Source organism: Aquarana catesbeiana, linkage group LG09 (assembly GCF_042186555.1).
Source record: "Aquarana catesbeiana isolate 2022-GZ linkage group LG09, ASM4218655v1, whole genome shotgun sequence".
Classification (NCBI taxonomy): domain Eukaryota; kingdom Metazoa; phylum Chordata; class Amphibia; order Anura; family Ranidae; genus Aquarana; species Aquarana catesbeiana.
Window position 1 is genome coordinate 274,496,388 of NC_133332.1, and position 14,139 is coordinate 274,510,526.

At 42.9% G+C, this 14,139-nt stretch overlaps 1 protein-coding gene across 3 annotated transcripts in view; it reads right to left on the reverse strand.

Annotated features, from left to right (window-relative positions):
- The window catches only part of L1CAM (L1 cell adhesion molecule), a 1,396,060-nt gene that overhangs the window by 519,634 nt on the left and 862,287 nt on the right, over nucleotides 1-14,139 (reverse strand). For all 3 annotated transcript variants that reach the window (XM_073600356.1, XM_073600355.1, XM_073600354.1), the window contains one exon: nucleotides 11,247-11,413. In XM_073600356.1, coding sequence (XP_073456457.1) covers nucleotides 11,247-11,413 — 167 coding nt within the window. The remainder of the gene's footprint in view (nucleotides 1-11,246; nucleotides 11,414-14,139) is intronic.

The following is a 14,139-nucleotide window of genomic DNA, read 5'->3' on the forward strand; positions in this document are numbered from 1 at the left end:
CCCACTGCAATAGCAATATTACTGGTGATTGATTCTCAACCCCATTTGGCTGAGTGATCAAGAGAGGTAATTAGCTTTATGACCCTAGCATGTGTCTGTAGCTGGTCTGGTATTGGCCATCTCCTCTCTCATATTAAGGTGTCTCAAATCAGACCCAATAATGACCAACTAAGAAAAGCATGCCTGCTTAGTCCCCCTATAAATTTAAAGCATCCTATGGGGTGGCGCAGACAGGGGCAAGGCGCAGACATCATGGCTCTGTCCTGAGTGGCTCTGTCATGAGTGATGCGCAGTTTCACCGACGCAGTTTAACTAAAGCTGGATGAAGATACAACAAGAACTCTGCTGCACTCTGCAAGACAACACGCAAACCAGCTTTTGATATTTATTTTATATAAAGTCAGTTTCCCACTCTCTATCCACTAACATGCTCCTTATTCTTTTCCTTCTCACATTGGTGTCCTCTATCCTCAAATCATCTTTACTCTACCCCTCCTCTCTTCCCTGCAGCATCCACATATCACCCTCACTCCTACCTTCTCCCTACTATGGCACCCATCATCTCCTGCATTTGCTGCATCCACATGCTGACATAAACACCAGGGCCACTAGACACGTGCGCTCATGCACATCCCACTCCCATCTTGCCTTTCTTGCCCTCCTCCTTCTCCTAGTCTCAGGTGACATTTCTCCTAATCCTGGTCTGCCATTTTCCAACTGCAAGCCACATATTCAATACCCCTCCCCCTCTGGCAACCACCGCAATCCACTCAGTTTAATTTCTATCCCCCTGCTTCCTCAAAGCAGCCCACCAATCTCATGCGCCCTTTGGAACGCCCGCTTCATCTGTAACAAGCTAACATCTGTACATGATCTCTTTATCTCTCATGGCTTTAACATACTCGCCATAACAGAAACCTGGCTTCAAAATTTTGACTCAGCTTCTCCTGCTGCCCTCTCCCATGGTGGTCTCCATTGGACTAACTCTCCCAGACCCAACAGACAGAAAGGAGGTGGAGTTGGCTTTAGTCTATCCCCACAAGGCACCTTCCAAGTCCTTCCTGTCCCTCCCTCTCTATCTCTTTCTTCTTTCGAGATGCACTGTATTCGTCTGTTTTCTCCCATTTCGCTGAGGATTGCAGCAATTTATCGGCCTCCTGGGCCGGTATGGCGCTTTCTTGATGACTTTGCTGCCTGGCTACCCTACTTTCACTCCTCTGAAATACCCACTATCATTCTTGGTGACTTCAACATTCCTGTCAATGTTAACAGCCCAACTACAGCTAAACTTCTTGACTTAACCTCATCTTTTGACCTAACCCAATGGACACATACTTCCACTCATTCCAATGGTAATACCCTTGACCTTGTATTCTCCCATCTCTGCAACCCTGGCAACCTCACCAACACCCCCTTTCCTCTTTCTGATCACAACCTCATTACTTTCACTGTATCCTTGCCTCCAACCACTCATCCCTCCAAGCAGCAAACAATTACTTGTAGAAACCTTCGCCACTTTAACCCTTCTCTTCTCTATTCTGCTCCTGACCACCTATATGACATAATCTCTCCCCTGTCCTGTCCTGGCCACCTCTGTCTACAACAGTTCACTCTCATCATCACTAGACACACTTGCTCCTCTAACCACATGCAGAATCAGGCCCCGACCGTTACAACCCTGGCAAACTGACAACACTAGAAATCTCAAGAGACATTGCCGCGCTCTTGAACGACTGTGGGGTAAAAGCAAATGTCTGCAAGACTTTACCCTATATAAATCTGCCCTTCTAAAATACAATTCATGCCTCCATGCTGCCAAAAAAGCCTACTTTGTCTCTCTCTTTAATTCCTTGTCATCCAGTCCCTGTCGGCTCTTCTCAACCTTTAACTCTCTGCTTCGTCCCCCATCCCCTCTACCCACTAACTCACTCACTGCCCAAGAGATTGCCAATCACTTCAAAGACAAGATTGATGCAATTCGTGAGGATACCTCTACTGTGCGTACATCTTCCCTGCCCAACATACCTTGCCTAACAGCACATTTTACACTCTCCTCTTTTGAATTGGCTATTACTGAAGAGGTTACAAAACTTTTCTCAGCTGCCCACTTAACCAATTGTCCCCTGGATCCTGTTCCCTCACAACTACTATGGTCACCCTCTTCTTCTAACCTATGGCAGAAACTGCCTTACTAAAACTCACTAACGATTTATTAACTGCTAAAACCAACAGCCAGTACTCCATACTCCTACTACTTGACCTCTCTGCAGCCTTTGATACTGTTGACCACCCGCTCCTTCTCAATAAACTACATTCCCTTGGCCTCCGAGATTCTGCTCTATCCTGGTTCTCTGCCTATTTTAATCACAGCGCTCCTTCAGTGTCACCTACAATTCTGTCTCCTCCTCTCCATTGCCCCTTTCTGTGGGGGTCCCCCAAGGCTCTGTTCTTGGACCCCTTCTGTCAACATGTGCTAGCTCCCATCATGGGGGATCAATGCACGTGTTTTGGGGGTGCAACCCCTTCCTCTCACCTACTTCAGTTGCGAGGAAGGGGTTGCACCCACAAAACGCGTACCTTGATATTCCTTGTTATTCAAAAACAAGATTGATACAATCCGCGATGAAATCTCCGCTCTACAGGTATCTCCCCCAGCTAAGACCCCATGTCAACAGGTACAACTGACACTCCCCCTATTCAAATCTGCTACTACAGACGAAGTTGCTAAACTCCTTTCTATCGCCGACCTAACCACCTGTCCCCTGGACCCTATTCCCTCTCATATGCTACGGTCGCCCTCTGACTCCATCCTACACTCTCTAACCCACATCTTCAATCTCTCCCTCACCTCTGGCGTCTTCCCCAATGCTCTAAAACATGCACTGGTCACCCCCCATACTTAAAAAGCCGTCCTTGGACCCTACCAATCTTAACAACCTACGCCCTATCTCCTTGCTCCCCTTTTCCTCTAAACTCCTTGAACGCCTGGTTTACAACCAACTGAGTGACCACCTCATTAAAAACAACCTTCTTGATCCCCTTCAATCTCTTTTAAAACTCACAAATGACCTACTAACTGCAAAAACCAACGGACACTATTCTGTACTCCTACTTCTGGATCTTTCAGCTGCCTTTGACACGGTTGACCACCCCCTCCTCCTCAAAAAACTTTACTCCCTCGGTCTCCGTGACTGTGCTCTTCAGTGGCTCTCATCCTACCTATCCCAACGAACCTTCAGTGTCACTTACAATTCTACTTCCTCCACTCCTCTTCCCTTCTCTGTCGGGGTCCCCCAAGGTTCTGTTCTTGGACCTCTTTTATTTTCAATCTACACCTCTTCCCTGGGTCAGCTGATAGCCTCTCACGGATTTCAATATCATTTCTACGCTGACGACACACAAAACTATCTCTCCACCCCTCAACTCACTCCATCAGTCTCCTCACGCATCACTAACTTACTAACCAACATTTCTGTATGGATGTCACACCACTTCCTCAAACTCAACTTGTCCAACAACGAGCTTATAATATTTCCTCCCTCACATGCCTCTTCCCCTGACTTGTCTGTCAAGAGCAATGGCACAACCACCCACCCGTCCCCACATGTCAGGGTACTAGGTGTTATCCTGGATTTTGAACTCTCCTTTCAGACCCACATCCAATCACTTTCCAAAGCTTGCCGCCTCAACCTTCGCAACAACTCCAAACTACATCCCTTTCTAACCAATGAAACCACAAAGCTCCTGATTCACTCCCTGGTTATCTCTCGCTTCGACTACTGCAACTCCCTCCTCATTGGCTTACCTTTAAATAGACTAACCCCCCTTCAGTCCATCATGAATGCTGCTGTCAGACTCATCCACCTTACAAACCGCTCAGTGTCTGCTACCCCCCTCTGCCAATCCCTCCATTGGCTGCCACTCGCCCAACGAATTAAATTCAAAATACTAACAATAAGTTACAAAGCCATCCACAACACTGCCCCCAGGTACATCACTAGCCTAGTCTCAAAATACCAACCTAATCGCCCTCTCTGTTCCTCCCAGGACCTCCTGCTCTCTAGCTCCCTCATCACCTCCTCCCATATCCGCCTCCAGGACTTCTCCCGTGCCTCGCCCATCCTCTGGAATTCCCTACCCCAATCTGTCAGACTGTCTCCAAATGTATCCACATTTAGGCAATCCCTGAAAACTTTCCTCTTCAGAAAAGCCTATCCTGCCTCCAACTGCATTATTTTCTCCATTAGCTCATCCCCCACAGCTATTACCCTTTTGTATAACTTGACCCTCCCTCCTAGATTGTAAGCTCTAATGAGCAGGGCCCTCTGATTCCTCCTGTACTGAATTGTATTGTACTTGTACTGTCCTCCCTAATGTTGTAAAGCGCTGCGTAAACTGTTGGTGCTATATAAATCCTGTATAATAATAATAATTCCGTGATGGCAGATAGCACATGTTGACACACCCGTGTGCATCTTCAAAATTTGGCTTTTAAAATACTTTAAAACTTGTTTTTAAAAGCAAAAATACACAATAAAACGGTATATTTTTTGTGTGTTTTATATTCTGCCTAAAACATCAATGATGTTCTTCAATTTTTTGTTGAACATCATTGATGTTTTCCTTTATCTTTTCTAAATCACGATTTACATCACATCACAGATCACCATTATCTCCCTGATGAGGATCTGGGCACTTTCACTGGTGAAATGAGATTCTTCTTCCACAACATCCACATGATCTAAAAAAAAAAACAAACCATGTATTATAAATATGCAGGCATACATCTCTTACCTGAAGCTGTGGTCTCAGACACTCACCTGTTGTGGTGACAATTTTGCACCCACTTCATAAACCTCTCCCTTCCCATTCTCTGCTTGTGGTTTGGGGATTTCCCCTTCTTTAGGAGGTGTGGGGTTCGTGGTGCCCTCAGATGTCCCGAGTCTTTTCTCCCCTATGTGAATAAAAAAAAAAGGTATACTTAGCACACAGATATTTGGGGACAGAAATAGGAATATGAAACATTGTCTGTTTTGGCAGAGTTCCAAGCTGAAGAAATTTGTATTTCCTTTCTAAAGCTGGAATACTTCCCTTTTTTGTTAAAGTATCATACATGGAGACACCCCTAGTATCCACTGGAGCACCTGTGTGGGACACCCTAAAAAGTCTGTTCTGGTGTCCCACACTAGTGCTCCTGCGTCCCGATGTGTAAACAGCTGCTGAGTGTTCTCTCCTTACACTGAATCAAGTTTGCATTTCATTCTAGTACAAACCCATCTAGACAACACACTTCTTTTAATACAAATAGGCCTGAACAAATGCAGTTAACCTGCATCTGCCCAAAACATCTTATAAGCGGGTGAACGAACGATGTTTCCTATGACCGATTACTGTGCCCATGAACATGAAAGTTGCCATTTTAAACTGTAAAACAGTAAAGAAAAACACATGACAACTACTTACTTTTTTGAAGAACTCTCTTGATTCTTCTGTACTGATCATGCTCCCTCAATTTCAGGCCTGACCAGCGTTTCCTCAATTGATTCTTGGATCGCTGTACCCCAAAATTCCGGCAAAGACTCTTCACAACTTTAGCCAAGATCTTGGCCTTTCTCACATTTGGGTTGGGGTAAGGTCCCCATACAATTGGGGTAAGGTCCCTGTACAATTCTATTCTGTTTAATTTTTTATAAATGATATAGAGGGTGGGATAAATAGCTCAATCTCAGCGTTTGCTGATGACACAAAAATATGCAGGGCAATAACAACATAGCAGGATACAGAAACTCTACAAGAGGACCTGAATAAATTAATGGAGTGGGCTAATGCATGGCAAATGAAGTTTAACATTGAAAAATGTAAGGTAATGCACTTGGGGGTAAAAATATAAACTACAGTTACTCATTAGGGGGAGAACCCCTACGGGAATTCAGGATGGAGAAGGATCTAGGGGTCCTAGTAGAAGACAGACTGAGCAATAGCATGCAGTGTCAAGCTGCGGCTACCAAATTATTAGCATGCATTAAAAAGGGAATTTACTCCAGAGATAAAACAATTATTCTGCCACTTTATAAAACTTTGGTTCGGCCTCATCTGGAGTATTCCGTCAAGTTCTGGTGACATATCCTCAGAAGGGATGTAATGGACCTGGAGGGAGTCCAGAGAAGGGCAAGTAAATTAATATGGGGACTGGAGGTCCTTAATTAAGACGAACAACTACAAGCACTAAATGTATTCTCCCTGGATAAGAGACGTTTGAGAGGAGATATGATAGCAATATACAAATATCTCAACGGTGATCCCAGCGTAACAATTAAACTTTTCAGTCCCAGGGAGTATAAGAGGACACAGGGCCACATGATAAGACTGGAAGAGAAGCAGTTTAACCTTAAGCTGCATAGGGGGTTTTTCACTGTCAGGGTGGTACGGATGTGGAACTCCCTTCCACAATAGGTGGTGTTAGCTGGAATTATGGATGGTTTTAAAAGACTCTTGCATGAACATCTTAGCAAAAACAATATAAGGGGATATGGGAAATGATTTTTACACACACACAAATACACAGGTTGAACTGGATGGACTGTTGTCTTTATTCAACCTTACCAACTATGTAACTATGTAATATAAATGAGGCAATATAATGCAATAAAGGGTATTAGAGAGTGTATGCACAAAAATTAGGATCGGGGGCATGTAGAGGATATGAAACTATGACTGGTTGGTGAACACTTATGCAAGCCATTTTATGCAAATTAGTATGCAACAATATAGTTTGTTATACCAGGCAGTACATTATGCGATATGCACAAAAGAAAAAAAAAAAAAAAAAAAAAGAAGGTGCAGGGGGGTTATTTTTTCAAGGCTCTGCCAATTCTGCCTGGGCTATGTACTGTATTATGCTGATCGCTCACCGGGAGGACATGCTGTGGCCTTGTGTCAATGATGTCAGCTGAAAGCCTGGCTCAACATCATGAGGGGGAGACACACATAGAGCCTCCTAGGAAGCATTCCCTAGGAGGAGAGGGGCTTGATGACGACACAAAATGCATTGGAATACACTGTTACCACATCGGCAGGAAGCACTGATGGTATTACATGGTCTGCTGGACTAGGCGTAATATAGTAAGGTGCGCTGGAAGCCTTTACAAGTGAGTGTGCATCTGTTTGTTTTTAAATGCAAACAGATAAAGAAGGTAGAGCCAATATCAAGATGGCCTATGCGGTGCACCAGCAAAAGAGTAAAAGGAGTGAGTCCAGTCTCATGTTTGGGGCATCTGAGGAAGGAGAAGCAGCCTCTTCCAAAGACAAAACTGTCTTGCAAATAAAACTTGAGATACAGTGGGAACGGAAAGTATTCAGAACCCCTTAAATTTTTCACTCTTTGTTATATTGAAGCCATTTGCTAAAATCATTTAAGTTCATTTTTTTCCTCATTAATGTACACACAGCACCCCATATTGACAGAAATACACAGAATTGTTGACATTTTTGCAGATTTATTAAAAAAGAAAAACTGAAATATCACATGGTCCTAAGTATTCAGACCCTTTCCTGTGACAATCATATATTTAACTCAGATGCTGTCTATTTCTTCTGATCATCCGTGAGATGGTTCTACACCTTCATTTGAGTCCAACTGTGTTTGATTATACTGATTGGACTTGATTAGGAAAGCCATACACCTGTCCATATAAGACCTTACAGCTCACAGTGCATATCAGAGCAAATGAGAATCATGAGGTCAAAGGAACTTCCTGAAGAGCTCAGAGACAGAATTGTGGCAAGGCACAGATCTGGCCAAGGTTACAAAAAAATTCTGCTGCACTTAAGGTTCCTAAGAGCACAGTGGCCTCCATAATCCTTAAATGGAAGACGTTTGGGGCGACCAGAACCCTTTCTAGAGCTAGCCGTCCGGCCAAACTGAGCTATCGGGGGAGAACAGCCTTGGTGAGAGAGGTAAAGAAGAACCCAAAGATCACTGTGGCTGAGCTCCAGAGATGTAGTCGGGAGATGGGAGAAAGTTGTAGAAATTCAACCATCACTGCAGCCCTCCACCAGTCGGGGCTTTATGGCAGAGTGGCCCGACGGAAGCCTCTCCTCAGTGCAAGACACGTGAAAGCCCTCATGGAGTTTGCTAAAAAACACCTGAAGAACTCCAAGATGGTGAGAAATAAGATTCTCTGGTCTGATGAGACCAAGATAGAACTTTTTGGCCTTAATTCTAAGCGGTATATGTGGAGAAAACCAGGCACTGCTCAACACCTGTCCAATACAGTCCCAACAGTGAAGCATGGTGGTGGCAGCATCATGCTGTGGGGGTGTTTTTCAGCTGCAGGGTCAGGACGACTGGTTGCAATCGAGGGAAAGATGAATGCGGCCAAGTACAGGGATATCCTGGATGAAAACCTTCTCCAGAGTGCTCAGGACCTCAGACTGGGCCGAAGGTTTACCTTCCAACAAGACAATGACCCTAAGCACACAGCTAAAATAACGAAGGAGTGGCTTCACAACAACTCCGTGACTGTTCTTGAATGGCCAGAGCCCTGACTTAAATCCAATTGAGCATCTCTGGAGAGACCTAAAAATGGTTGTCCACCAATGTTTACCATCCAACCTGACAAAAATGGAGAGGATCTGCAAGGAGGAATGGCAGAGGATCCCCAAATCCAGGTGTGAAAAACTTGTTGCATCTTTCCCAAATAGACTCATGGCTGTATTAGATCAAAAGGGTGCTTCTACTTAATACTGAGCAAAGGGTCTGAATACTTAGGACCATGTGATATTTCAGTTTTTCTTTTTTAATAAATATGCAAAAATGTCAACAATTTGGTGTTTTTCTGTCAATATGGGGTGCTGTGTGTACATTAATGAGGAAAAAAATGAACTTAAATGATTTTAGCAAATGGCTGTAATATAATAAAGAGTGAAAAATTTAAGGGGGTCTTAATACTTTCATCCCCACTGTATATCCATAGCCGATACTGTGGTGTAGTTCTCAATGAGGTCCTCAGAATAGGGAGAGAGGATCGGGAAATGTTTTAGATGGAGGAAGGTCTTGTCCAGCCAAGTCAAATTTATATTTTTATCTATGTATTTTAAAGCCCAACTCCAGGCAAAAAAAAAGTTTTTCCATGCAGAGGGCTGTGCACGCACTGCACATGTCAACTGCTTGTTTTGTCTAGGGGTGAGGTGAAAGCTTATACTCCCCAATACTTCTTCTTTCCCCTGGAAAATGGCGCTCCCCCAGGTCCAGCAGTGGACTGTTCCTAGTGTATGGAGCCTGCTCTGGGATCGGGGACAGTCCACAGCTCAAGACTGCTGAAACGCAGGGGTGATGGACCAGTCTAGGAGAATCGAAGGCAGGGTTGCTGATAAAGCAGTACAGCCGGCCCTCCTGTTCAAAATGAGTTCAAAAGGGGGGCCCAGGCACCTGCCGAACAGGAGGGCCAGCTGTACTGGCTTATTGCAGACACCGATCCTCTTGTGCTTCCCCCTGGAGCGCTGCCAGCTTCTACTCCACTTTTTTCCTCCACCGTTATCCCCCTGCTGTCCGGGCCCCCTGTGTGCTGCAGTGCTGCCAGCAGCTGACGTGGGCATTCAGGGGGATTTTATGAAAAGCAGAGAAGGGGCTGGTAAATATATAATTAACTGGCCCTTTCCTTTTCTGTATGAGCACAGTGAGCGATCGGTACTGATAGATCATGTGTCCATTCATCACTGAAGCATAGTAAACTGTTTGAGGGTGCTGAGAGGTGTGAGGGGGGCTGAGAGCGTACAGGTGTGAGGGGGGCTGAGAGCGTACAGGTGTGAGGGTGGCTGAGAGCGTACAATGTGAGGGTGGCTGAGAGCGTACAGTTGTGAGGGGGGCTAAGAGCATACAGGTGTGAGGGGGGCTGAGAGCATGTCGGTGTGAGGGGGGCTGAGAGTGTAAATGTGTGAGGGGGGCTGAGAGCGTACATGTGTGAGGGGGGCTGAGAGTGTACATGTGTGAGGGGGGCTGAAAGCATACAGGTGTAAGGGGAGCTGAGAGTGTACAGGTGTGAGGGGGGCTGAGATTGTCAGGTGTGAGGGGGGCTGAGAGCGTACAGGTGTGAGGGAGACTGAGGCACTGAAGGACTTGTTGGTGGTCAGGCTCGGGGGGGGGCAGGCCTAAAGACGTGTAAGGGACCCACAATTTCTGATTGCTGCCCTTCACACAGGTACTCTGGCCATGTAAATTGATGGATTGTTCCTGCAGCTGTAGCCACCTGTTACACTAAGGGGAAGCAGCGGCTATACGAACACAGTCATAGGTCCTAATTTGGCAGGTGTGCAGGCATGGGTAAATGATTCTGCATGCACACTGTCTTTCTTCGAGGCAGTACACCTGCACCCACACACTTGTCAAATTAAGACCTGTGGCTGTGTTCATACCCCTGCTGCATCACTTTAGGGTAGACTGTCTGCACACAACCCCAGCCACATAAACAAACCACTGATTTACACTGTACAGGCCACAGCACCCATGTGAATGAGCTCCAATACCTTATTCACACAGAGCTTTAGCAGGAAGTTTGTTGTGTTTGTGTCCATTTAAGCCCGTGCAGTGCGAGCACAGCCCCTGTGCATAGGGAAACTTTTTTTGCCTGGAGTTGGGATTTAACATTCACAAAATAATTTAATTCTAAGCATAAACAATTGTGATACTTCTGTATATTTTATACAACCTTTTGATTTTATATACATTCACATATATTTATAATATTAATTTTTCTTTTTGTATTGTTTATTACATGCTTTACTGTTAGTTGTACTCAAAAGCTTCTAACCGTAAACTACGTGGAGATAGCTATATATTTTCCAATTATTACAATAGTTGCTATAGCCTCACAGGAGACAGCAAACACCTAAATTACTCTCTGCTACAGTTTTCTCTTTCTTTTAAATCTCCAATTTCTGTGAGTTCTTACAGATCTGATACACATGTATATTGTCTTTGGCGGAACTGCATAAATCTCAGGAATGGATGGATACAGAGGAACCCTGTAAGTGAATGTAAAACTGCAGCAGAGAAAGATCAGGCCCATCTCAGGACTGAATGGACAAATCCCTTGTCATGTAAACCAGATCTCAAATACGGTATTTGATCTTTATATGCAAGAGTTTGCCCGGAGTTCAGCTTTAAGAAAATGAAAAACAACTCCTAAAATGTTATCTATCTTCATGTAATCTTGAAGCATCATAGGCTATTTTTGGTAAAAACTTACTTCTGACATCTATGTATGCAGAGATGGTCATGTTGCCTTTGCTGTTTGCTGCGGTGCAATAGTACATTCCTTCATCTTCAATATGCACATCTGAGATTTTCATACTCCCATTTGTAAGGATTTCAAAGCCGTCCTTACTTACTACAGAATTCATATCCTTATCATACCTGTAAACAGACATTAAAAGTAGAAGTGTAGGCAGATATAAAATATCACCATTTAAATCAGTGGTAATATTTGTAGGTCCCTCTTCTACTAGAAAGATCATTTGGCGATTAGATTGTACATGTATAATGAAGACAAAACAATTCTGTGAGGATGTTTACATACAGATTAAATGTTGACCAAAACCAGACACCCAGAATAATTTACATTTGTTCTTGCCCCACCACAAAGAGACACTATAATTATAGATTTGTGCATTTAACATATGTTATGTATGTTATTTACCTGTAAAAGGCTCTCTGGTTTAGGCAACCAAAATTCCTTTACGATTCCCCCCAGAAGATACTGTATATTAAGGGTTATGTAAGAAAGAGAAGAGAGGGTGCAGGACCTAGGCTAGCTCGGGGGTACTCCCAGAAGAGGAAAGGGCAATGAAAATGCAAAAAAGGAGGGGTTGTGCTGGAGAATTGACTACTCAATTTTCCTAGCAAGGTCAAAGTCACATTGCAGGTGAATAAAAGAGAGGACTTTTGAATTACATATCTTGAAGTACTGTACAGGGCCTAGGCAACTTATTCATACACCATGGTATAAGCCCATACCTTCAGGTGATTGGATACTGGCAAGCTTTTGAGGGCACGGCCCTTGGGCACCTTCCCTATAACTTAATCAATTTCTCCTGAATCTCCTGTAATGTACAGTAGTTATTCTGTTGGTAACAGCAAGAATTGAAGTTTCAATAAGGAGATCAGGAATAAAAAGTGGATGATACCTGGTGTTTATGAAAAAAAAGGAAAAAAAAAGAAGTGGAACTGTTTAGAATTGTTGTAAGCAAACTCTGCCATAGAAAGATAGTCCACCCAGCCATCCTTAAGATAACTGACAAAACATTGACGGTACTGCTCCAAAGTTTGATTGTTCTGATCATTAGTCCAAAAGCCGTTCTTATACTCAAGGTTAATGTCCTTAGGAGGATGGGTCATTCTCATATCCCTCTTTGAGGAAACTCAAGAATGTCTTGGAACTTGTGGCTCCTAGGAAGTTCTTTTGAGGCGGGATTGTACATTCAAAGTTTCCTTCCTGGACAGGTTCAGACAACATCCTTGATAACCAAAAATGTAAAACCTCACACTAGATAAAATCCAATCAGACTGCTGCACTTTTCCCAACCCTGAATACAGGATAAAACACCAAAAATATATAAAAAAGAAAAAGAAAAGAAATTGACTCCCAAAGGTTGCGTGTACTATTGCCAACATCCCTTAAATGTGAAAACAAGAGAAAACCTCAGAGGTGGGATTTTCTGGGCAATTAATAAAAAAGTATGAAGAAATTTTAAATATAAAAGATACAATTTATTCATACAAAAAATCATAAAAACGTAATTCGACAATAGTCACAAATGTGTAGGCAACCATAATACTACATTGACAATGTTGACAGAAATGGCAAGAATCCCACTACATAAATGCTGGTAATCCATGAGTGAGAGTCCATTAGGGACAATTTTTCCATTTCTGTAATGTAGAGCAAAGTATACATACATATAAATACAATCTATATCATAACATATGCAACAATCTGTTCAAAAAACTTACATGTCAAAAAACATCATCCTTGGAAATTCCTCCATACCAACAATTCCCCAAGAAAGTCTAAAAGGCCTTTCATCATGCAAAGAAACCCAGGGATAAGAATATCCAACAAGGGCGTCAAAAACGAATATATGTTTTTTTTTTATATATACATTTAATTAGGTTTTTTGTTCAATTATTCATTTCATTTTTGTACTCACTCACCCCTAGGTGAATTCTTCTATTCTTTCACCTTGGGAATTGTGAACACATATTTCCAAATAATTTTTTGTCCCATATATGGGTTGGATCATCCCCTTTGGGGCCATCATTTCTTTGAGCTCCCTTTGGACCATATGACATCGTAAGTGTAATTGAACCTTTTTAATCATATTTTTCCAACCTTGCCTGCACCGCTATCCATGCCTGTGTTTGGAGGGTGGGGAGTGTTTACCTCTTCCATCTCTCGGGTCTCTGGGGGACGGTTTGAGGTCTCCCCATGCTCACCCAGGTTTGGCATTCTGTGATGTGCTTCTTTTAGATATACACTTATTGGTATTTTGGATACTTTATGTTTTGGTTTCTAATATATGTATTTTTTTTTTTGTGCTGCAGGTTCCTTATCCGTACTTAGGTTTTTTTCGTTTTTGATGGCCTTGTTGGATATTCTTATCCCTGGGTTCCTTTGCATGATGAAAGGCCTTTTAGACTTTCTTGGGGAATTGTTGGTAAGGAGGAATTTCCAATGATGATGTTTTTTGACATGTAAGTTTTTTGAACAGATTGTTGCATATGTTATGATATAGATTGTATTTATATGTATTTATACTTTGCTCTACATTACAGAAATGGAAAAATTGTCCCTGATGGACTCTCACTCATAGATTACCAGCATTTATATAGTGGGATTCTTGCCATTTCTGTCAACATTGTCAATGTAGTATTATGGTTGCCTACACGTTTGTGACTATTGTCGAATTACATTTTTATGAATTTTTGTATGAATAAATTGTATCCTTTATATTTAAAACTTCTTCATACTTTTTTATTAATTGCCCAGAAAATCCCACCTCTGAGGTTTTCTTTTGTTCTCACTTATAAAAAAGAAAAAGTTGCACTGTTTGATAATAAACTACAAACCATACAGTGTTGAG